At 38.4% G+C, this 24,570-nt stretch overlaps 1 protein-coding gene across 1 annotated transcript in view; it reads left to right on the top strand.

The window, feature by feature from the left end:
- LOC122787696 (BCAS3 microtubule associated cell migration factor) overlaps window positions 1-24,570 on the top strand; it is a 4,651,713-nt gene that overhangs the window by 2,321,516 nt on the left and 2,305,627 nt on the right. The window contains exon 12 of the mRNA XM_044054546.1: window positions 3,064-3,234. Within this exon, the coding sequence (XP_043910481.1) occupies window positions 3,064-3,234 (171 nt within the window). The remainder of the gene's footprint in view (window positions 1-3,063; window positions 3,235-24,570) is intronic.

The raw sequence follows: 24,570 nt of genomic DNA, 5'->3' as shown, positions 1-24,570 counted from the left end.
AGATGGTGTCCTGAATATAAATGTGTGTGTGTGTGTGTGTGTATATATATATATATATATATATATATATATATATATATATATATATATATATTCTTTTTTCTGTCTTTTAGCCCAAGTGCCAAAATTAAACATAACAGTATATTCTGTACATATGAATAGTTAGATATAATAGCACATTCTGTACGTATGAATATAGTTTTAATTAAAAATGTATTGATTCTTAGCATTTCTTGCCATCATGCTGACTGTTAAACCTGATTTACAGTTTCAAATATATTTTCAAATTTCAGTGCATCAGCTATTTTACCTTTAGTTTTATACTTCATTTTTCTTTTCTTCCTTTTGCCTGCTGACCATGGTGTCTTCTGTGACCCAGGTATCACATTCCAGTTTCTGTTTGACAATGTGTAAATTTATTTTGTGCATACATGTCTTTAATTACTCATCTCTGAGAAATGAATATTTCTAGGTTTATAGGTGAGTACTAGGCTTACTGCCTTGATGGGCCATTTTAAGCCTTGATTAGAATCAAGCCATGTACCATGTATCTATTAGGCAAATACCTTAACCATTATGCCAGACCCCTTTACTGCATCTTTTTACAAAATTCATTAAATGCAGGACAGTGATTTTTATCATGGTTATAGCCATACTAGCAGCATGATAAGTACATTTTAACTAAGACTTACCTCTTGTGTACCTCATGGCTGTCTTTCAGATTGTCATTACTCTTGCAATGTATCTCAACTTTTTTTTCCTCATTTTGCACCTATTTGACTTGTTTTTTTTTACCTACTTCAGTTTCCTTAGTTAAATCATTTTACTCTGCACGTGTCCTCTCATACTGCATGTGTCACACAGCTTTAGATAAGTCCAGGCCTGCTGCTCTTAATAGTCTGTTTCTTTTTTGATAATTTATTTTACTCCATGCTACTCTTTCTTTTATTAGTGAGTCATGAAACTCACCAAATTCACAGTCTGTGGCCTGATTCTTTAGTTAAGCAACATAAGGTTTCATTGTCTTAATAGGGCCATTTGCCTAAAGAACAAGTAGAGAATAAATGCAAAGTTCTTTATTGTGTTGTCTTTAGTTTTGTGTCTTTCTCCTCTGCAGTAAAGATAAATCTGTTGGCTTCTTCCCTGAAACATGCAAAACATGTAATAGACTGCACCCTTTTAGGCTTTTTGGCTTTTCTCCTTGTAGTGATGTATAAATTAAATTTCTAGATAAGAAGCACCCAGTTTTCTGCTGTCCTGCCTTAGTGAGTTGATCCCTGGTAGTCACATTTGGACAATTTTTAAACTGTGAATTGTAATTGTATTATTCTGCAAACTTTCTCTTCAAAATAAATGTTTATTTCTTCAAATGTATGCCTTCCTTTCTGCAAGCATATTTTTGTTTTCTGACATGTTTAAACATTCGTATGTTTGCCAGAATGCTGAGTAAGCAATACAGACAGTGGGTGTGTTACCAGCCTCCATGAATTGTTTGCTCACATTGATTCAAGAAAAAATGCGTACAGTATGGCATATGTTTTTTTTGTATGTATGCATACCCCAGATATTACAGCAGTGGTGCAGGAAGCCAGACTGCTTTCCTTATCCTGTGATGGACAAATCAGTTGCAACTTCTTATTGCATTCCTACAGACTGGCTTCTTCATCATCAAGGCTGCTTATTTTTGGCTTGTTCATGTATTAACTGGAAAACACCAACATTTGCCTTGTGTTTAATGTCTCTATAGATTAGTCCTGCGGTACCCTGTGAGTCTCTAAATGAATGGATCCCTGATCTCAGACAAAGTTATAGCAGGGGGTGGGGCAAAGGGTTGGCTGCCCTCTGTATAGGCTTTTATGTGGCATGATCAGCATTGTAGCAGAGGTTCCAAATGGTCACCTGCAAAGCAGTATTAACAATCATTTAAACAACCATGATTTACAAGTCAAGGCTATTTAAATGGCAGGCAAACAGTCTGTTTTATCTGTTACATTAGAAACTGAAGCAAAGAGGTAGTATAGCTCTTTGCTACAGTGTAGCAAAGGTGTTGGAAACAGTTTAACAAAGAGATTAGTATATTGATACATAAGCCTGAAGAAACTGTTCTTTTATCACAGCTAATGAATTGTAGTTAAGAATTTGGTACAGTTTATCACTGCTGTTGATAGTGCAAAAAGCCATTCTGTATTTCTTCATCCTCTGCTTTGAAAATATGTTTTAAGTTTTTTGGTCCTCCTGTTCTTCAAATTGTCTGCTGATGCCAAATAGCAGGAATTGTCCAGGGTATCAAGTAGCCTTGCTACATCTCTAATCTCAGAAACTAATTTATAATTGAACAGCATTCTGTTACAGATTGAAAAGGCTAAGAAATTATATTAAAAGTTTACTGACACTATGGCAGTCCAGGGAATATTTGGACTGCAGTAGCTTATGAAAACCTCTACTTTTGTTTGGTTTATCACTTTGAATGGTTTACCATGGCGAGCATCAGCTGACTGTGCAGTAAAACATGAATTTTGTCTTTTTTCTGTATAGTGCCTTGTTTTCTCTGTTCCACTGAACACTGTGTGTATGCAAATGTGTGTGCAGTGCACAGAAATTGTATCTGAAAGGAAGAGGACAACACTGAGTCTTACTATCAATCTATGTAATGGAATGATTGATTATGCAGTACTGTGTATGTGTATGGAAGGGACTGGGGATTTGGGTCTTTTTTTTTAATTCATAACAGCTTCTCAAACTGGATTATTGGTTTAAGTTGCTTTTTACCTCCTTCTCATTAAATTGTGTTTGTACTTCTGAAACATGTAGCAAACTTTACCAGTTCATCCCCTGCTTTCTACATCCCTAGTCACTTGAGACAACTAGTTGTGTGGTTATTTTGGGTAGAGGAAATGGGGACACAGATTATAAATGCAGCTTAGTGCCTTGTTCAAGAGCTCTGTGTGTAAATGAGTGTGCCAAATTAGTTAATATGCTGATTTAGAGACAAAGAGACAGTAAAGAAAGAAATACAATCTGTTAACTGTTTTGTTTTCTTTATTGTCTCTGAATTATTTTTAGACTCTGAAAACTGGATTGACCATGGTAGGGAAGGTAGTTACTCAGCTTGCTGGGACTCTGCCTTCTGGAACTGCTGAAGATGAAATGTCAGCACATAGCTCTACTCGCCGCAGTCCACTCATTCCTGGAATTGTCACAATCATTGATATAGAGACAGTTGCAGAAGGACAGGTAAGAAGATGTACAGAAGAGAGTGTTCCTTTAATTGTTAATTAAAGATCAGGAGAAAACTGCACTATATATGTATTTTTATTGTGTCAAAATCTGTGCATTTGCAGTAGTTACGTACTGTATGATCGTGATTGTGCAGTACTATAACCTGTAACTTTTAAAATTAGTTTTAATGTATTTTAATTGTTAATAATAAATTAAGTACTGTGATAATGAAGGCACCCACAGCTTCTTCCTAACTTTACTGGACACATCACCTGAATTGCTAAACACATTATCATTGCTCATCACGGTCTTCGTGTGAAACTATGTGCTGTTATCAAATGCACTGTGACCTTTGGTAGTAATACCTTTTTATTAAACTGGATTAACTCATGACGTTCTAAGAGGCAGTGTAATGTAAAAACTGGCAGTCATTATTCTCATTGTACTGATGTTTACTCAAGGTTCCTTCATGAGACTGTTTTAGATCCTTCTCTTTTCAACTTAATATTCTTCTTTCTGCCTACTCATGAAATATGTGGATGATATCAAGTTAGGATCCATTATTACTAATGACATGGATTATAGTATGTTATTAACTGTCTTTCTAGTGTAGTAAAATGCCTGACTAGGAATGGATTTAACATCAGTTTTAGTAAATATAGTTTCATGACAGCTTACTAGGGAAGTTTTCTGTTGGAAGCACTTCCTTTTTTAAAGATCTTGGTGTCTGCATCAACTGCAAACTGAAGTTTAAATTCAGTGGTTCAGGGTCAATCTAAAGCCTTACAAGTATGTTTTAAACACCTTTATTAAATTATCACTTAAATAGACAAACATACATTACCAGAAAAGAAAAGAAAACATATTAATGTTATCCATTTACATACCTTGTACATCACATAGCTGTTCTTTCTTTGAAACTGTCATCAATCCAACATTACAGAATTAGCTGAATTCCTGCCTACCCCAGACTTCACTCCTCCTCCTCCTACTCCTGAACATTATTCAGTATATATTGTTCCGACAATTTCCATTTATTTCTACACAAGTTGCTCCTTCCCTTTTCAAAAGATCCCTCTTCCAGTTCTTCTATCTGTGTTATAATCTGCAATACTTCAAGCACAGTCGGTTTAGACTTTGATTTCTATTTTCTAGTTACTTTTTTTGGCAGCCAACAGAATTAAACTTAGCATAGCCTTATTATGTCCAGACAATTCAGATACTATGTTCTAGCTCAAAAGAATAATTTCCTCAGGGACTGTTGGCAAGGGAGGAGGATTACCATGCCATGTTTTTATATTTTACAAGAACTGCTGTAATGGAAGTTAAGGAAATTCTGGGAGAGATAATTAGCCTTCAGCAGGGAATATTATTTTTTGGTGGGAACTGAAATTTGATTTGCAATAGGAGGGATGTATTGGTGACCTAGAAGGAACACTATGATAAAAGAGGGTATATTTCTGAAGAAATTTAAGAATATATTTGGTGTGGAAAATGTTAATTCAATAGTAGGAACTTGGGACAGAATTTACGTATTATTCCCCAAGGTACAATAACTGGACTAGACTGGATAGAAGTTATATTTCACAGGAATATTTACATTTAATTGAATACTAGACACTCGTCCAATAACTTTTTTGATCATGCATCAATAAAGGTAAGATGAAAATGCAGGGAAATAATGTAAAAATAAGACACTAGCTTTTCCCCACCTACCTGATAAAAAGAGAGGAATTTAAGGATTGAGTAGTGGAAATTATTCAAGAGTTATTAGGGAAGATAGAAATAGCTGAAGAATTTATAGTTCGTAAATATGCCAGCTCATTACACTCACAAAACATATCTTCCCAGTTACCTCTTTCTTCTCCATTACACCTCTAACATTTGCAATGTACTAGAGGAAAATTTCTTTGAGGTCTGCTTGGATTATAAAAATACATATGCAAACACTTCCAAGCAAAGTTCCTAAACTTTTTGTACTTTGTTGCATATTTGGGAGCCATACATATGTCCATCAGTTGCCTCTTAAATTAATTTTCCAGTCTCTCCTGCCAATCTTTTCTAACTTCCTCTGACTGATTCTTATAGTTATCATGAAATATTTTATATGCCCTACTAAATATTCCATTTTTTTACAGCAGCTTTTGTTCTTGATTCAACTCAAAACTTTACCACAGTAGGTCACTTAAGGTTCTCCTTCCCCTTTCTCTTTACCTATACTCTGATACCAGTCCCTGAAAAGAAAGGCAGTCTCTAGTCCAAACATCATCATAGCTGCATCCTACTATTACCTTTCCCTGTCTAGTTATATGCTCCCAATACCTTGATTCCTTTGCCAGTTTCCTCCAGTAAATTCCAGCCCCCTGTTGCCTGTTTTCTCTACCTCTACTTGTAGTCATCTCTATTGGCAAAGTCACCTTTCACCATTCTTGTGCTGGCTTAGTTCTGAGAACACTTTCTGCAGCTTTATGGATATAATATTCTGTATGGGTGTTGTTATCCTTGAGGATCTACATCCAAAACCCACTCTTTCTCTCGGTTGAACCCACCTCTTGATCAACCCTTTACATTTTGAATTATAATCTAGCCTTAAATGTATGTTGTCAGATTTTCAGAAGTTTTCAATCTAGATTTCTACTTTACTTACAGAATTATTTAAAACTTACATTAAACTAATTATAGAGTCAAATGTTATGTTTTGCTTCTATTCCAAGTGTGACTTAATTCTTAAGAGAGTGCAAAGAAAATTTACTAGCCATCTATGTGATATTCAAAATCTTAATTTTTGTGACAGACTTCAATTCTTGAGTTTGTTTTCCATTCACTACCATTTCATAAGAGGTAGATTATTCTTAGAGTTCACATCTTTGCAGAATGGTGAGTTAATATTGCTGGATTTGAAGTTAACTTGTTTCAAAAGATTTTTGCAGTATAGTAGTCTTTGTTGCCATCTTGGTTTTTGTATAACTGTAAGACATTTAAAATGCGTTTCCAACAACATTGTTCGTTTATGTAACAAACTCCTGATTCATATATGTAGCTACAACTCTGTGAATACATTTAATATGTCACTAGATTCTTGGGCTGGCCATTTAGTATACTCTGCAGATGTGGTATGTGTTCTAACATGGTATCTGAGGTGAACATAGTTTAAAGTATAACTGCGACAGTATTTAGAAGTTTACTTAAGGTAGTAAAGACATAAGTTGTAATTAAAACAGTTTTTGTTATTAATATTTGTATTAAAAAAATCAATGTAAATTGCATGGTGTATTGTAAAGCACTTCTGTATAGTATGCAGTCAGAGATATTTTAAATTAAAGGTGGGTTCAGTTTTATTAATGACTTCTGTCATATGCTAATGATATTAAATTAAGGAAGTAAGTTTTAGTTGTAATATATCTAGGCTTTATATTGTAGCAAAATAAGAAATGTTGGAAAGAAGCAAGTGAAAGAATTTACAATGTTTTGATTATGGGCTGCATTGGTGAGGAAAGGAAATGCAAGTGTTTTGATCTTATTATTTGTAGAATCAAAAGATAATTTCCTCTGTTTTAGAGAGGTGGATGTCTAGACTGATATGCTTAGTTTAAGCTGTAAGCAAGGATTTAAGCAAATGGGCTTTAAAAACAATAGAAATTTATGAAAAGCACAAACATGATAGTTCTTAATTTGTAAGCACTTTTGTATATTCTGCAAGCACTTTATCACGAGAGGTCTAAACATTATGTTCTAAGTGAAGCCTAAAAGGGTTTGTTCTTGCTTTTGCAAAGTTGCTAACAGATTCTGTTTTATTTCCCATTAGCATGTGCTTTTATTTGGAAACAAGGAGCCTGCAGGTGTAAGCATTTATCATGAGAAGTCTGTGTTTTGCGAGGGAAATTTATAAGGTAAAATATAATTAACTTTTAAAAAAATACTGCCAGACAGTTTAGTAAGAATAAATTATGTCCGAAGCTGTGGGAAGTGAATAGTTATACAAGTAACTGCTTCCCCAGCAGCCTTAGTACTTTACTGCATTAAAAATAATAGTGCACAGTTGAGTTTATTTAAGGGTAGCCAATGCATTTTTTCATAGGGCTAAAAGGATAATTTTTACTGAAAACAAGCAAGTTATTTTTCACATCTGGGAGAGTAAGAGAGATGAGATAATTACAGATAGCAATCTTTGTTAGTAGGGACACAGGTTCTAACTTTTTAGCAATGTTAACCTTAACTTTAGAATAGGTATACAGCTCGATAGACTCCATCCTTCACCCTTTAATCATTCAACTCTCAAATATCAATTCCTAAGCTGTCACACTCGTAAAGTATCACTCCTAACAAACCCACTCACCCCTCTAACGTGTTCTGGACAGTAGCACTTATTCTTCCTCTCCCATCTAACCACCTTCCACTCATGACCCCCTATATCATCTCTCATTTCCCTCATCCTCCACTTCACATACTTTATCTGCCAACTCCCACTAGAAATTCTTTGATGTAACTATGTGTATTCCCTCTGGAATCCACACATCGGTTTAAATATAAAAACTTCATCACAATCTAATTTTGAAGAGCCTCTGTCCAAAACCTAAATCTGAACTAAAGTGGTTGACCTATCCTCTCTCTAATCCCCAAACCTTAAAACTAATCAGGATATTCACCGCAACCCAGGCCTAGCTTCCTCTCTCTGTCCTTTCCACCCCTGCTGCAACCTCCACCTCCCATACACAAAACTCCTCAATCTCCTATTCTCTACTGACTGTCCACATTAGCACAAGAAGTATCTTTATCAAGGTACTTGAAATTCATGCATGGCTTGTCCAGCACTCATTTGAAGTGGTACTGAGACCTGGTTCAAAAATGAAACTAATGATAAAAAGAAACTGCTTCCAGACTATAACATCTATAGAGTTGACAGAAAACATGAGCACTGGAGGAGTTGCAATACTGTCTGAAAATACCCTTCATCTGTCTTGCAACCACTTCTAACTCCTCCTGAATTTGACAAAGGACAAATCCTGGTCACAAAACTCAAACTGAACAATCTCAGATCTGTGTACATTTATAGGAGTTTATATCCTTCCTCGTCACAAGCATACCACTACAAAAGACATACTGTGCTGTCTCACTGCTAACATTTCTTAAAAAAATATATATATATATATTTGGTGACTTTAATACTGACTGCCTCACACTCTGCTCTAGCAACTCATCTCAAAACAAACATCTGTACAGACTTAATCAACTGATCACCTCTCCCACTTTCTGTAGTTAAGAAAAGCAGCAGAAAAAACACCATAGAATGGATATTCTCCAATACACAGAGTAAAATCTCTTCTTCAGGAAGTCTTCCTGACTCCTTAAGTGACCATCTCCCCAGATTTGCTTTAAGAAAACAAACATCCAAAAAAATCATTACATTGTGGCACGTAACTTTTTAAATTTTTTAATTTTGAAAATGACACATTTGTCTCCTGTCTCAGTAAGTATAACTACCTCTTGATGATGGTGATGTATCCCACTTTAATAACATTCCTAAGCATAATAAATGAACTAGACCCACTGAGAACAAAGAGTTAAGTCAAGTTGTGATCCTTAACTGACCAAAATTATCAAATGTCTTCTGAAAAACCTAGGCAACAAATACAATCCAAATAACCATCAAAATTTAAAAAGAAAATCAGAAAAAGAAATAGATTAAATCTGACAAAAAAAAAAAAACTACTACACAAATTTCCAAAGGAGTAATTTTGATAACCTCAAGTTATTCTGGTCTTCCATAAATTAACTCCCAAACCCTGGTCACTCAACACAATGCAGACCAACAATCAATTCTTACAACCCCACAAACATCAGTAATGCATTTAACTCCAACTTTTAGTTCAGTTTCATCCTTACTTAATAACAACAATCAAAACAATGACCATAGCAAATTCCAGCCTCTAAAATTCCCATACTCCCTATTCCTCAAATCAGTCCCCACCTCTACCATTAAAAATCTCTGCTCAAAATAAAACCCATATTCCTAGTTCCTGATAAACCTGCCAGGTGAATATCTAAAACTTGCAGCAGAGGCTGTAGCCTACCCTATCTGTTTATTGATTAACCACTATATAAATTAATCCTAGATACCACTCCTATGGAAAAATGCTACATTCTTCCCATCCATAAAGGTAGTCAGTCAACTGAGCTCAATAGTTATAGGCCATTCACCATGCTTTCCCCTGTATCCTATACTTGAAAAATGCATTCTGTGCCAACTAACTTCACTTGATCATCTAAACAACACTTCTCTCCCCCCAAGTATGGTTTCCACCCACATCATAGTACCTACATGGCTCTCCTTAGCTTCATTCGTATAGTCAGCACTTACAGAGATGAAGGCAACCTAGTGTCAGCCCTCTTTCTTGATTTCTCTAAAGTTTTTGACACTGTCTTTTACACTGTTCTCTTAAAAAAACACAGTGGCCTTGGCCTTGATAAACCGCTCCCTATCCTGGTTTTCCAGCTGTCTTGCTAATTGCCACCAGGCAGTGAAGTGGCTGACTTACATCTCAGTGTTTCTCCCCATATCAGTTGGAGTTCCACAGGCATCCATACTTAGCCTTATCCTGTTTACCATTTTTGTTAATGACCTCTTCCTGACGATCAAGAATGCCACCATGGTATAGTATGCAGAGAATTCAGCCATCATCTGCTCAGCAAAAAGCCTTGATTCTATACAACTCGCTCAAGAATCTTTCTTCCCAGTAGAAAACGGACTTGCCTTCAACTAGCTGCTCCTCAACCCTAACAAATCAAAAGTACTTCTCTTCACTCCAGATCATCAACTCCTCCTTTTCTATTTTTCTGCATGGAATTGGGGTGTTGTGTCAGCTGTCACTATCTGTATCTATTCAATGCCAGATTCCTGCTACCTTCAACAGTTGTGCCTGACTGTTGCAGGTCTTACAGTATATCCACTACTTTGCTGGACGCCTTCATATCCTCTTCCTTTCTTCCTGTCTCATATCTTCTTCACCAGCTTGTCTTATGGTTTTCTGCATGTGTCCGAACATTCTGTTCTTTGACCTTTTCTGCAGTTGCAGCAACTTTGGTTTTTGCTCTTATATCCTCATTTTTTCATTTACCCCACAGTGTGCATCCTGCCACCCATTTGCAGGGACTTCATCTCCATCACCTCTAGCTTCCTCAACTGCTCTGCCTTTACTTCCCATGTTTCTGTACCATGCAGTAGTACTAGTCGCACCACCATAATGTACACCTTTCTTTTCAGTTTCTTGGCATTCTTCTGACATATACTACACCTGACACACTGTGCCTTTTGGGTGCAACCCCTCTGATTCTAGCTTTGACGTCCTCATTGAGGCTTCCATTCTTCTCAGCCACCCCTCCTAGATACTTGTAGCTGTTAACCTGTTCCACTATTTTCCCTTCTCTCTAAATTCTCATCTTCTAATTTCCCCCATTTGCTGCCATTACAACTGTCTTATCTGTACTCAGTTTCATCCCATGTGCCTTCAGTTTTGCATTCCATTTCCCTATCCTTTGCTGAAGTTCTTGCTCAGAGTCTGTCTGTAATGCCACTTCATCTACATTCAGCAGTTTTGTTTTTTTGTCCCCTCCATCCTGTTTGCTAATGTGCACTTCATTCCCAAACACCTTGCAATAAAAAGTCATCCTTCTCTGTTACCTCACCTAAAAACACCAAAATACAAATTTTCACTCATACCCAACTACTAGGTATTTATATAGATGATGCCCTAAAATCTGATGTCAGCATAGATCATGTAGTTAAAAAAGCTCATCAAAAACTTAATGCACAATGTAGAGCTAAACCATACCTACCTAACACAGCTAGGTCTCATATCACTGCAACCCTTCTCAAACCAGCCCCTCTCTTTGCTGCATCATTATTTACCATTGTCCAAGAAACCTATCTTAAACAAAACTCGAACAGTGCTACAACAAGGTCACAAAGTATGCATCCACCCTCCCCCATAGATCTCACCAGATAACTCTGACACCTCCAGTGTCTCAAACTACCCCACCAATTCAGACTGTCAACTCCCTACTTGTCCATAAGCTACTATATAAATCAAATGACTGTCCCTAACAAATCTAATACAGTTTTACCACCCAACTAGGACTCTGCACTGTTCTGAAAACAACCTATTACTTATATCCATACGTTATAGCTCAGCTGGCTGTTGTCTATACTATCATAGTGTCGAATATCTGGAGCACCATCCCCCTAGCAGTTAGACAAGAACCATTACTAAAGTCTCTCAAGCTTCAATTGAAAACACACCTACTTAGCTCGTGGCACTGCAAATGCTGTCCACCTGATTAAACCACTCTTCCATCTTGTAACTGCTCTCCTTATCAGACTCTGTAACCCTTCTAAAACAGAGCAATTGCATAACATTACAGCCTACGGTATGTCTGAATACAGTGTCAGTAAAGTAATGAACAACTTGCATTATAAGACTGCTTATTTGTGTATAATTCCACTACTGATTTCTTACTGTCAATGTTTATGTATATACTGTATAAAACTGCCACTTCCCATGCTTAAGTGTAGAGTATCTGTGTTAAATGTCATTGTCAGTGTTCAGTTGTGTTGTGTTTTACTAGAGTTATTCTTCCTGGGTCTCCTAAGCAGAGTCAGACTTTCCCAGTAAACAAAAGCAATGAATAACTAAGTAGATAATGGTTGTGGGTTCAACCATCAATTTGGGGTAACTGCTTCTACTTAGAAGGGTAAAGTTCCTTTCTGGAAAGTCTGTATAGTGGTGCTGTTAGTTAAAAGGGGATGAGGTGTTTGCATATGTATTTATTTATTTTTGTTGAGTGTTTTCTTGTGAAATGCCTGGGAAGTGTGACATGAGTTCAAATAAAAAAGATAAGCCTGCCAAACATTTGTGTGTACATGTAAGCTCCAAATTGGAAGGAAGTATTCAAAAGATTTACTGAGTATAATATGCGGAAATAATAGTTTTCGTTTTTATGAGAATGGCATTGTCAGTCTTAATATGGAATATAAATAGTCTTAAAGGTCTATACAGAAAGTAAAGATTGTTAATGTGAGCATATGGTACAAATTGCAATGTTATAAGAGATGCAGATGGCTAAAATTTGCATATCAATTTGATGGAGAGAGGATTACAGGGTGGATGTTATCAGAATATTTGGGACACCGGAAAAGAGGAGTAATAATATCAATTGTGATAGAAGAGGGGGAAAGAAGACAGTAATGGTAGATATGTGGAAGTAAGGGATTATTGGCATGGGAGGAGAATTACTCTGCATGCATGTATATTCTACCCAAAACTGCTATTATGGAACTGTCATGGAACTTATTTAGGAGTCTTTTGTGAGAAATAAGCTTCCAGCATGGCGTACTGTTTATGGGTGGTGACTAGAACCTGATGTGCAGTACAGAGGCTATATCGGGGGAGACCTAGAAGAACAGTCAGATGAGGAAGAAGTACATGACAACATTTGGCATGGAAGGTGTGACTCTAGTATCATAAATTCAGAGAGAAATGACGTATTATTTTACAAAACACAGTAGCTAGGCTAAACTGAGCAGAAACTGTATTTTACACGAGCGTGTGCATTTAATCAAAAGTGTTGAAACCCATCCAATAACAATAGCAGGGCATGCATCAATGAAAACTAACATTAAGATACAGAGTGTTGATGTAAAAATGAGGCATTGGTGCTTTCCTCCTACTTTACTGTTAAAACGAGAGGAATTTAAGGAATGGGTAGTGGATATGATTTGAGAGCTATTAAGGAAGATAGAAGTTACTTCAGAAGGGATAGCTTGTGACTGACTGAGATAAAATGAAACCTTGTTTAAAAGTGTGATACAAATAAGAGAGAAAAATAACATGGGAAAGAAGTAATGGGAATTGTTCAGGTGGCTAACCAAATGCCACCTGGTGGTGTTGACATTGGCTCTTGATAATAATCATTGTTGATGTGACACACTGATCCCATGTACAAAATGAGAAAAAGGGGATTGAGGCTGAAACTGACATGTTAAAGTATTATAGAAGGGTAAACACACAGATACAGAAGGGGAGGAGCTGCAGATGCTAAAAGGAAAAAATAAGGGAACATTTGATTTATATGCAGGCCTTTAGAAAGGTTACTGTTAAGCAACTACTTTTTGATATCAACTGTAGAACACAAAAACTTTTAGAACACCGACTTCGGCAACAGAAAGTGGAATGATTTGTAGCCAAATGTAGGGGAGCCTGTGACTAGAGAAAGATACTAAATATGGAGGTATTAGAGATATTTCAAACATTTTAAGAAAATTTGTAATAAAGCAGAAGAATGGGGAAACCAGTAAGATGCACAAATGGAAATATATGTGAAAGCATTAATTTTGCTGAAGTTAGTCTTTATATTAAGAGCTGTTAGCAAAGAAAATAAATGATTCACAAATTCAAGGATATAACTAGCATGGTAATCAAGAATAGTTAGCTTTATTTGCAGATTATATTATTTTGTACTTGGGAAGTCTAGAAGAAGTAATTTCTGTGATGTGGAACATTTAAGATAGTTTTGCATCTTTTCAGGATTTGAAATAAATGAAGATAAATCTAAGTTTATAGCAGTAAACTATGTACTTGCACATAAATTAGTTCAGCATTACATATACTCAGGGAGATGAGATAAGATGAAGCATTTAGCTGCATGGACTAAAAATAATTTTTATTATGTTAGCTAAGGATATTAAAAAAAAAGATGAGTGTCTGTCCGCCTGGGATGACATGCCCGACAAGCCACACTGCTTTGCTAGAGACGGCTTGCACCTGTCACCCTTAGGCTTTTGAGTACTGGCCAAGGCTTTTGCAACCCCCATAGTGCCTTTTTTAGGCAAGGCTCAAAAGAAAAACCCACCACCGTAAATAGCACAAGTAACACAAAACTGAGGGTAATGCTACTCAATGCCAGAAGTCTAAACCTCAAAATGCACTGCTCAGTATGGAGGAAATTGATATATGTGCAGTAACAGAAACCTGGTTTAAGGCTCCAGAGAGCACCCCAGCACTACCAGGTTACAACTCATACCATACATTTCAGCCACAGAACCCCAACCGAAATACAAAAGACGGGGGCGTATCCATATTCATCAAGGATACCCACACCTCCAGGTTAGTGGCACAGCACGATGCTTCAGAGATCATCCACGTGCAACTAACAATGGGAAAAACTGCAATTTAAATTGTAGCTTGCTACAGATCACCCACCATGTTCCAGGACCCCCATTCCGCGTTTCTGGAAACACTGGGAAACATAAAGGTCCTACCAAACACCCTAATACTGGGTGATTTCAATTACCCAAACATTAACTGGGAGAACTTCTCAAGTACTAATTCCCTTGCCCAACATTTCCAAGAATTTATAAACTCAAATGCCCTGGTTCAACTGGTCAACGCTCCCACCAGAGGTGATAATATATTGGACCTGGTCATCACCAACATGGGCGACCAGGGTTCCACACCGGAGGTCAACCCCTCGTTGGTTAGATCTGACCATAAACAAATCACTTTGGATATCCACATTCCGCCCCCACCCCCGGACAAGGAAATCACTGTGAAAAACTTTTCAGAAGCAAAGTTCACGTTACTTAAGGCCGAGGTGGAAAGTTTCAGATCCCCCATGCAAAATGATAACGCTGTCCAAGCTGCAAAATCCTTTACTAATGCATTCTACAGGCACCTACAAGAATGCATGGATCATGCTATCCCAAGAAAAACCAAGGCTCACTCCTCCAAGAAAAGGAAACCAGTCTGGTGGACTCCTGCCATAAACAAGCTATACAATAGAAGGAGGTAACTAGTACAGAAGAGAGTAAAATCCCAAGAAGGGAAGACCTCCCCGATCAGTTGATCAGTATCAGCAAGAAACTACAATCCTTCATAAAATCATTCGAGGCGAGCTTCGAAAGAAAAATTGCCAAGGAGTCCAAAGATAACCACAAGGCATTCTTTAGCTATGTCAACAGTCTAAATGGCAATGCTCAGATCTCTTCAGAGTTAATGCAGAATGTCACAAGATACACTGAACCGACCGATATCGCCAACATCCTGGCAGACAGGTTCAGCTCAAACTTCACCCCCCCTCTCACCCCCAAAAGGGCCCATAACCATACCAGAAGAATGTAGAGTCTCTGAAATCACAGACACTCAGGTTAAAACAGCCCTCTCCAAAGCCAAAAACACAACATCAGTGGGAGTTGGCAGTGTCCCAGGCTGCGTCCTACACAAGTTCAAAGACGAACTAACCCCTCAAACACCCTGTTCAAACTTGGCCTTGCCACAGGCTATGTTCCCATAGAGTGGCACACAGCAGCAGTTATTCTGCTCCTCAAAGGTGGAGCCACAACAGACCCCAGGAACTATCGCCTTATAAGCCTGACTAGCTTGGTGTGCAAGGCTATGTAGCACATCATCATGGAACTCATTAACAGAGACATTGAGAACCTCCAAACACTGGACCCTACCCAGTTCAGCTTTAAGAGCAGATCATGCCCCCTAAACCTGATGGACTTCTTTGAGACAGTTACCAAGGCTAAAGGTGGTACACACAGCCTACCTAGACCTCACAAAGGCCTTCAACACCATTCCCCATTCTGGTATTATAGACAAGTTCACCAGCCTGAACATAAACCTCTACGTCACAAGATGGGTTGCCAACTGGCTCACGGACAGAACCCGCATGGTGAGAGTTGCGAGAGCTACGTCCGACTCTAAACCGGTTACAAGTGGCGTTCCCCAGGGCTCAGTCCTAGGACCCCTCCTGTTTGGCATATACTTCTCAGAGGTACAGGCAAGTACAGGCAAGCACAGGAGGACTGTGGCTGACCAAGTTTGCAGACAACTGCAAACTAGGGGCTATAATTGACTCTCCGGCTTACACAGACATCCTCCAAAAGGGTGTCACTGAGACGGATACCTGGTGTCAAAATCATGGCCTCAAGCTAAATGCCAAAAAGTGCATAGTCATCCCCTTTGGAAAAAACAAAGTACCCACAAACTACCACATAGGTGGTAGTCCCCTAAGTATGGAAGATGTAATAAGGGATCTGGGGACCCAAGTAGATAGTAATATTATCTTTGATAATGACATTGCCAAAGTGGTTAGAAAATCCTTGGCCCACTTAATCACAAAAGGGTTCACATCCAGATCAAAAGAGGTCATTGTGCCCCTCTTCTCATCACTCATCAGACCCATCATAGAGTACAACGCCCCATTTGGGATGTACCTTACAAGACATCTGCAACAACTGGAAAGAAGTACCTCACCAAGAGGATCACTGGCCTCAAACAGATGCCCTATGCAGCTCAACTGAAGAAACTCCAGCTGTACATGGTTGCATACTGCCTACTCAGAGGTGATCTCTGCCTGACATACAAGGCCATGTCCAACTCGGTATTGATGGACATGCTCCACCTAAAGAAAACCTTATCCCCTCGAGCCACATGCTCTAGGGATCTAAACCTCACCAAAACAATACATAGAACATGCAGGAGGGATAGATTCCTGTCCCAGAGACGTCACATGCTTTGGAACAAGATTCAAATCTACATTAGGCAGAGCTCCTCGCTAACACACTTCAAAAGAAACCTTGACAAGTGGATGGGAAACAGAAAGTTTACCCTGGGGATCACTTCAGTGGCTCTGCTGGACAGAGGCACAGGGAACTAATTGAAGGGGGTGGCCAAAGCCAACACATTCTGGCTAGGCTTATAAATGCCTACAGGCAGATAGCCTAGTACCTACCTATGAACCTATACAAAATTTGAAAAACTGGAAGCTGTTAATTATGGATATGGGTAATAACTTAAAAGTCAATGAAAATGTTTCAGTCCCATTATATGCGGATCAGATGTATCTTTATCAACCAGAAGAGGAGTTGTGGATGAGCATTAATAGAGAGTTGAAGGAATTTATTTGGGAGGGGAAGATGGCAAGAGCTAAGTGGGATAAGCTGATTCACCCTATAGAACAAGGTGGTTTAGGGTTACCTGATTTGAAGGGCTAATTTAGAGCTATACTGTTAAGGCTCGAATATATAACTTAAGCTGAAGGTTATAAATCAGTGTGGAAAACGATGAAGTTGATGAAACGTGGGGTGGGGGGGTCAAGAGATAGACTGGGATTTTGGATGAAAATCCTTAAGGAGAATAACAACATATGTACAGAATATTATATTCATAACATAACAGAAAGTATTCTAAGAACTAAGCCAGTACAGGTATAGAGAAAGGAGATTTATTACCAATAGTGACACCCACAAGTAGGGAAATGGAAAATGGGCTGTGGGCTAGGGGCTGGAATGTATTGAAATAATTTAACAAAGCAGCCAAGTTAATAGGAAATGTCTTTGGAGGGAAAGATAAGAGTGGAAAGAGGACAAGTAGAAATTTGGACAGTTGGTTAGAGACTGCCTTCAGGGATTGATAGAACAGACGTAGAAAGGGATAGGAGTGCTAAGTGAAAGACCAACTCTAGCAAAGTTTTTACTTATGATTGGAAAGAGAGTAATGGCAACATGTTTTAGGGACTGTCACTTTAACAAGTTGACAAATTTTAAAAATTTCTTGATGTAAATGATTGGGGAACAAATAGCTGTAACTAAGGATATGATTTTTTAACTGGAATTTAGGATCTGAATTGCCTAAACATAGTTAGAATTTTGTAAGTTTAATGTTATTGGCTACCAAAAAGCAATTGCTAGAAAATGGGAAATCAAAATCTGTACCAAACTTAATGGAAGTTCTGAATAATGTAAAAGAGGTAAAAGAAATAGAGGTGGAAACTTTAGACAAGTGAAGGAACAAATTCCATAGAAATAAATGGAATATGTGGGAATAGTACATGCAAAACAGTGCTGAAGAGGAGTGAGGCTGAAGAGAAGGCAGGAATTGAGCAATTTATGTAATGTTGGGGTGAATAAAACTTGTTAAAAAGAAAGCTTATATTATAGTTTAAAATGTGATAATTTAATAAATGTGTTTAAACATTGAGCTCAAGACCAACATCAGCAAGGTTCTGTAGGTATTATTATTGTACCTCCTGTTGAAATAAATTATGATAATGTGATGGCTACCTTTATAAAGTTTCAAAACAGGACATCTTTCCTCTTTGTTCTTCATACGGGGGTAATTGGGTAGACAGATGTTCTTCAAATTTTGCCTTCATGTCCTGACTGAAATCACTGTTGCAGTATTCCAAATAGATTGTTTTTCACCTTTGAAATCCATCCGGGGTGCTGAAGTCTAAATCTTCCCAGAAACATACATCTGATATATGACATCAGCTTCCAAGCTTAGGGGGTTGGAGGAAACGTATGAAAGATGTTGTATCCAGGCATTGGCGGAGTGCTTTCCATGGCTTTGAATCATGTTTGGTAGCCGCACAGATGTCAGCTTCCAGGGAGAACACTTTCTTCTTGAGACTCCTATTATTGAGCAACAACACCTTTAGCTATAGGGGTAGATAATGTTTTGGCCAGTGTCTGAAAGCCTAGAAGTGACAGGGGAAAGACCATCCCTGGCAAAGCAGCTTGACCTGTCAACCACATCCTCCCAGACTGACAAGTATTGGACCCTTTGAAATGATGCCAGTAGCTAAGCCACTTGCTAAAGTCAGTCATTTTCTGCTGGTATTGTGGCATCATCCTTGGACTCGGTAGAATGCTGCTAAATGCTAGGCTCATACCTGCCTGTGACACATTCTGAGAACTCAAGTCATGTCTCTCTTCATGTAGTCCAAAGAGGTATGTTTCAGGTAATTCATGCCCACATGGACTACGACCGAGTCATACTAGTATTTAAGGGTAAGTGACCTGAGTGCTTGTATGATCTGGTGAATCCTGGCCCCTGACAGGCAGTTAACTGTCAACTTCCCCTTATACAGCCTGCTAAGAGGGACATCAGTGTGTCTCATAATGGAGACTCCTATGACCAGCATAGTGTGTTGTGGATTGTTTCACCATATGGGCTTAATAGGCGAGATTCAGTGAGATATTACTTTGTGTTGTAATGGGAATTGTCTTGTTTGTGGCATGTGGAGTTTTAGAGGACTGCATCTGAGTGGCCTTTGAGGTTTTGGTAAGTTACGTGAGAGCACCTCCACATGTGTGGGTCTATGTATGTGGTCATTCGTGGGTGTGGTGAGTGATGTGTGTGTGTCACTGACAAACCTGTTTGTTGCTTTTTGTGTCTGTATGTGATAGTCTGGCCTCCAGTGTGAATGTTTTGGCCTGTAGACTTGCTGCATCTTCCAGCTGAGTATAGGTGATGCCATCTAAAACTAATTACATACCTTCTATTTATATGAGAATTAAGTGGTGGTCAATGTATATAAGGCAATTGCTAAATTGTGCCTCAGGATGTCCATATCCACCAAGCTGGATGCAGAGTTATGAGGAAAGTGCACCTCCATGGTCACAGTTTCTAATGTGTACTTGCAAGGGATAGGAGTGGAGGGTGTTTGTAACTGGATGAGGGAAGGGTGTTTACTTGGTGTAATCTGCAGCTAACGTAATCAGCTATGCTACCCAGCGCCGAAACCAGATGCTGTCTGTGCAGAAATAGTCCAGGGTGCTATAATAAGTCAACTTAGACCTAAACAGTGCTAACTAAATGTATAAATGCTGCTGTCTGCGCAGACTAATTAACCCATGAGTAGAGTAGAATTGAGGTAATGTTCTGAGATAGTTTTTATAGGGAAGTATCAACTTCTGGTGATTGAGTGTACACAAGGTACCAGTAACTGCCACTGCATGAATAGCAGCGTCTTGCTGATCTTTATCACATTCTTCCCTCCTAGCTTCCAGACTTCTTCAGGAATACCATGTATTCCTGGAGTCTTTCCTGCAAATTGATTATATGTCACTGTTCTTATCTCATCTCCTCCTATTTTAACTGTTAATTGCTGTGCCTCCTCTGCCTCCAACCTTGGCATACTTAGGTTTTCTGTAAATATTTCCATTTATGCTTTTTTTCTTTCCACATTTCTCTGCTTGATACAAAGTTTCATAAAATTTCTAAAATATCTCCAATACCTCTACAGGATCTCTGCTGGTTATTTTCTTGTTAAAGGCTTCCTAAGTTTGGCAATAACCCTTTCTACTTTATGTTCCTTAAGTCATTGTGCTAAAAGTGTTTGTGCTCTGGAATTATTGTCAAACAACAGTTGCTTAACGGCAATCTTTCTAAACTCATGTATGTTATCCGAGTACTGCTTTACTTTCTCTTTAGCACTCTGCAGTTGCATCTTTTCTTGCCTTATGAGATTCCCCTTATACTGCAGTACTTTAGTCTTTGTCAGCCCTCAGTATAATTCCCATTACTTCTTAATCATATTTATTTTCTTTCTGCCTGTTTTTAAATTCCAAAACAAAATGAACAGTTCCAATGCAGGAACCAACTTAAAACAAAATGAAAACAAAAACCATCGACCACTGTGTAAGGCAGAAACGGCAATAAAGCACAGACCAGGAACTTGAAGCAGAAGGAATTTAATAAAAAGCACAGCGACTGAGCGCTTTCACCAGTAAAACTGGCTTCTTCAGAGTCGTATGAACACACCCAGCATCACATCTCTTTAATATCAGTGCCAAAAATCAATTATTCAATTATCCAATAATTATTGTTACTAAAATCTGGTAGATTGATCACATCTAATACTTGAATGCATCTACCATAGATTTTAAATGCTTACAGTATTTAATTAATACATCTAATCCAGATTTTTTATTATTGTTTTTAGTTTGATGTTTGATGGTCAGCAACAACAAAAAAATGTGTAAATATGTATATATTATAAACCTCAAGTTAATTTAACTAATTCTAATAAAATGCTTACACTTGACCACACTGTAAAAAACACAACAAAAACCAAAACAATAAACCCCATGTTCAAAACATAAAATGTATGATTGTGTGTATATATAAATGGTTATGTTTCTACTAAAAAATATATATATAAAACACAATAATTCCATACATAATGTTACGTATAAAATTAAATATATGTATACTACAAATATTGTAATTGCTGTGTGTAATGACACTTAAATTAAATAAAATATGCCCTGTGTTTCAACTGGGGTTTTAAGGAAATACATTCGTTGAGCCCAGGAAACCTCGTGGCATTCAATCTAATCTGCCACTCCATTTCACGTAGTGCAACACTGTTGTTAATGTCACAGTTGGCATTTGATTTCTCTCGATCAACTATAAAGAATAAAAATTTCTTAAATTCATTGCAGTCTTTTGTGTGTAGATAGAGAGCATTGTGTTCATCCTTTCTTCTAATAGAACTACAATGCTCTCCTATTCTTTCTTTAAGGCTTCTCGTAGTCATGCCTACATAAAATGCTTCGCATGACATACAGGAAGCAATATACACACAATTCCTAGTGCTGCAATTACATAACCCAGGACAGGCAATAGTGCGTTTAAATCCAGCTACACTCAGATATGTTCCCTCAGCAATGTATCTACATCCCTTGCAACACCCACATTTGCCCATACGAGATCTCACATACCCATTGTTTGTCTTCTCTAATGTATCCTTTAAATTATTACCCCTACCATAAACTATAACAGGTGCCTTACCCAAAATTGCTTTGGTGTCCCTACTCAGGAAATAGTCCCATAGACTCCTAAGACTTGCACATAACTCAGGTGCCTTGTCATTATATTTAAGTATAAACCTTGGAACATCCTCTCCTGTGTTACTGTTCTTTTTGTTTTTGGTATCCGGGGTCAGCAATACATCCCCCCTAACTTTTAAAATTGGTGTATATTTATTTTTTCTCTTCCTGTAAACCTCTCTTTTGATGTTAATTAATAAAGCCAGGGGGTAGCCCCTTTCAAGAAGCATTCCTATGAGTATGTACATTTCTTTTCTAAATAATTCATCATCACTAATGAGTCTAGATAAACGGACCATTTGGCCCTTCACTAAACCCTTCCTTTGGTGCAATGGATGACAACTTGAAAAGTGTAACATGGAATTTGAATAACTCTGTTTCCTGTATATAGTACTTGTTAATTCCATTTCACTTTTCGAGATTTTAATGTCCAAATAATTGACAAAGTCTGTACTCCAATTATATGTGAATTTGAGGAAGTCTGTACTGCCATTTAAATGTGCAACAAATTCCTCAACACTTTCTTCATCCCCTTTCCATAATATTAACAAGTCATCAAGAAACCTGTTATATAATATAATGTTGTCACAAAATCTAGATTCAAAAATATACTCTTTTTCCCATGCCAAAAGAACCAAATTCGCATAAACTGGGGCGCAACGAGCCCCCATTGCTACCCCAGTTAGCTGTTGGTACATTTCTCCTTCAAATAATATGTAATTATTATTTAATATAAGCTCCATCAAGTCATGGCACAACTCTATTTTCCCAATGTCGAAGCAAGAGCTAGCCAATAAACTATTGTAAAACAAATTAAGTCCCTGTTCATGTGGAATTACAGAGAAGAGATTTATAACATCAATAGTCAAAAATCCAAAGGTGTTTATGTTCAAACAATCAACTTCTCTTAGCCTCTCAAGACAATGCCATGAGTCTTTGAGAATATGCCCTGCATCTAGTAATGCTTTTTTACAATATAGATCAACATATAGGTTCATAGGTTCATACTAGGCTATCTGCCCGAGGGCATTTACAAGCCTAGCCCATAGTTTTGTGGCTTACGCCATCCCTTTAGTATGGGGAACTATACCCATTATTTTGCTGTGCCTCTGTCGAGCAGTGACACTGAGGTAATCCCTGGGGTATATCTGCGATCTCCCATCCATTGGTCAAGATTTCTCTTGAACAAGGCCAGCGAGGTGCTCTGCCTCACATTTACCGGGATTTTGTTCCACAGCATAGGGAGTCTTTGGGTGATGAATCTATCCCTCCAGCATGTCCTATTAATAGCCGTGTCGAGGTTTAAGTCTCCCGCCCTTGTGGCTCTGACGGATCTAGATTTTTTGAGGTGAAGCATATTCATCAAATCTGGGTTTGACAAGGCCTTGTATGTCAGGCACAGGTCACCTCTGAGCAAGCGGTAAGCGACTGAATAGAGCTGGAGTTCTTTCAGTCGGGCAGCATAGGACAGATTTTTGAGACCCTTTATCCTTTTGGTGAGGAACTTGTGTGGCCTCTCCAGCTGCTGCAAGTGTCGGGTCAGATACATTCCGAATGGGGCATTGTACTCAATCATTGGTCTGATGAGTGATGAGTATAGGGAGACTATGACCTCCCTTGATCTAGATGTGAATCCCTTCATGATAAGGTGGGCAATGTAGAAGGTCTTCCTAACTACTTTAGCTACATGGGTGTCGAATGACAGGCTACTGTCAACCTGGGTCCCCAGGTCCCTGATAACTTCTTCTGTGCTCAGTGGATTGCCACCTATATGGTAGCTAGGGTAACCTTGTTTTTCCCGAAGGGTATGACTATGCATTTTTGGCATTTAACTTTAGGCCATGGCTCTGGCACCAGTTATCCATTTCTGTGAGACCCTTCTGAAGGATATCTGTGTCAGATGTGTTTTCGACTACGGCCAGTTTGCAGTCATCTGCAAACTTTGTCAGCCATAACCCTCCTGTGTTTGCTTGTACTTCGGAAAAGTAGATGCCAAATAAGAGTGGGCCCAGGACTGAGCCCTGTGGGACACCACTTGTGACAGGCTTTGAGTCTGACATGGCGCCAGCAACTCTGACCCTGTGGGTTCTGTCACTCAGCCAGTTTGCAACCCATCTTGTGATGTATAGGTTAACATTTAAGCTGATGAGTTTTTCAATGATACCCGAGTGGGGTATTGTATCGAAGGCTTTCGCCAGATCGAGGTAGGCTGTATGGACTGCCTTTCCCTCATCAATGGCTTTGGTGACTGTTTCCAATATGTCAACCAAGTTTAAAAGGCATGATCTGCCTTTGACAAAGCCAAACTGGGTTGGATCCAAAGTCTGCAAATTCCCTATGTCTTTATTTATGAGATCCATTATGATCCTCTCCATGGCTTTGCAGATAAGGCTTGTCAAGCTAATGGGCCGGTAATTTCCAGGGTCGGTGGAGGCACCGCCTTTGTGAAGTGGGACCACAGTCGCAGTGCCACTCCTGGGTATGTATCCAGAGGTGAGACTATGATTAAACAGCTGTCCTAGCTGTGGGTTTAATTCCTCGTTGAGTTCGTGGAGCACACAGCCGGGGACACCATCAGGTCCCATGGATGCTGTGTTTTTTGCTTTGGAGAGAGCAGTTCTCACTTGGGCGTTAGAGATGTTTGGGGGGCTGCAATTGTTTGGTATAGATATCTC

This window comes from Protopterus annectens, chromosome 13.part0, assembly GCF_019279795.1.
Source record: "Protopterus annectens isolate FY-2018-M chromosome 13.part0, PAN1.0, whole genome shotgun sequence".
Classification (NCBI taxonomy): Eukaryota; Metazoa; Chordata; order Ceratodontiformes; family Protopteridae; genus Protopterus; species Protopterus annectens.
Note: the sequence above shows the minus strand (reverse complement) of the source record. Positions and strands in the feature narration are given on the sequence as shown.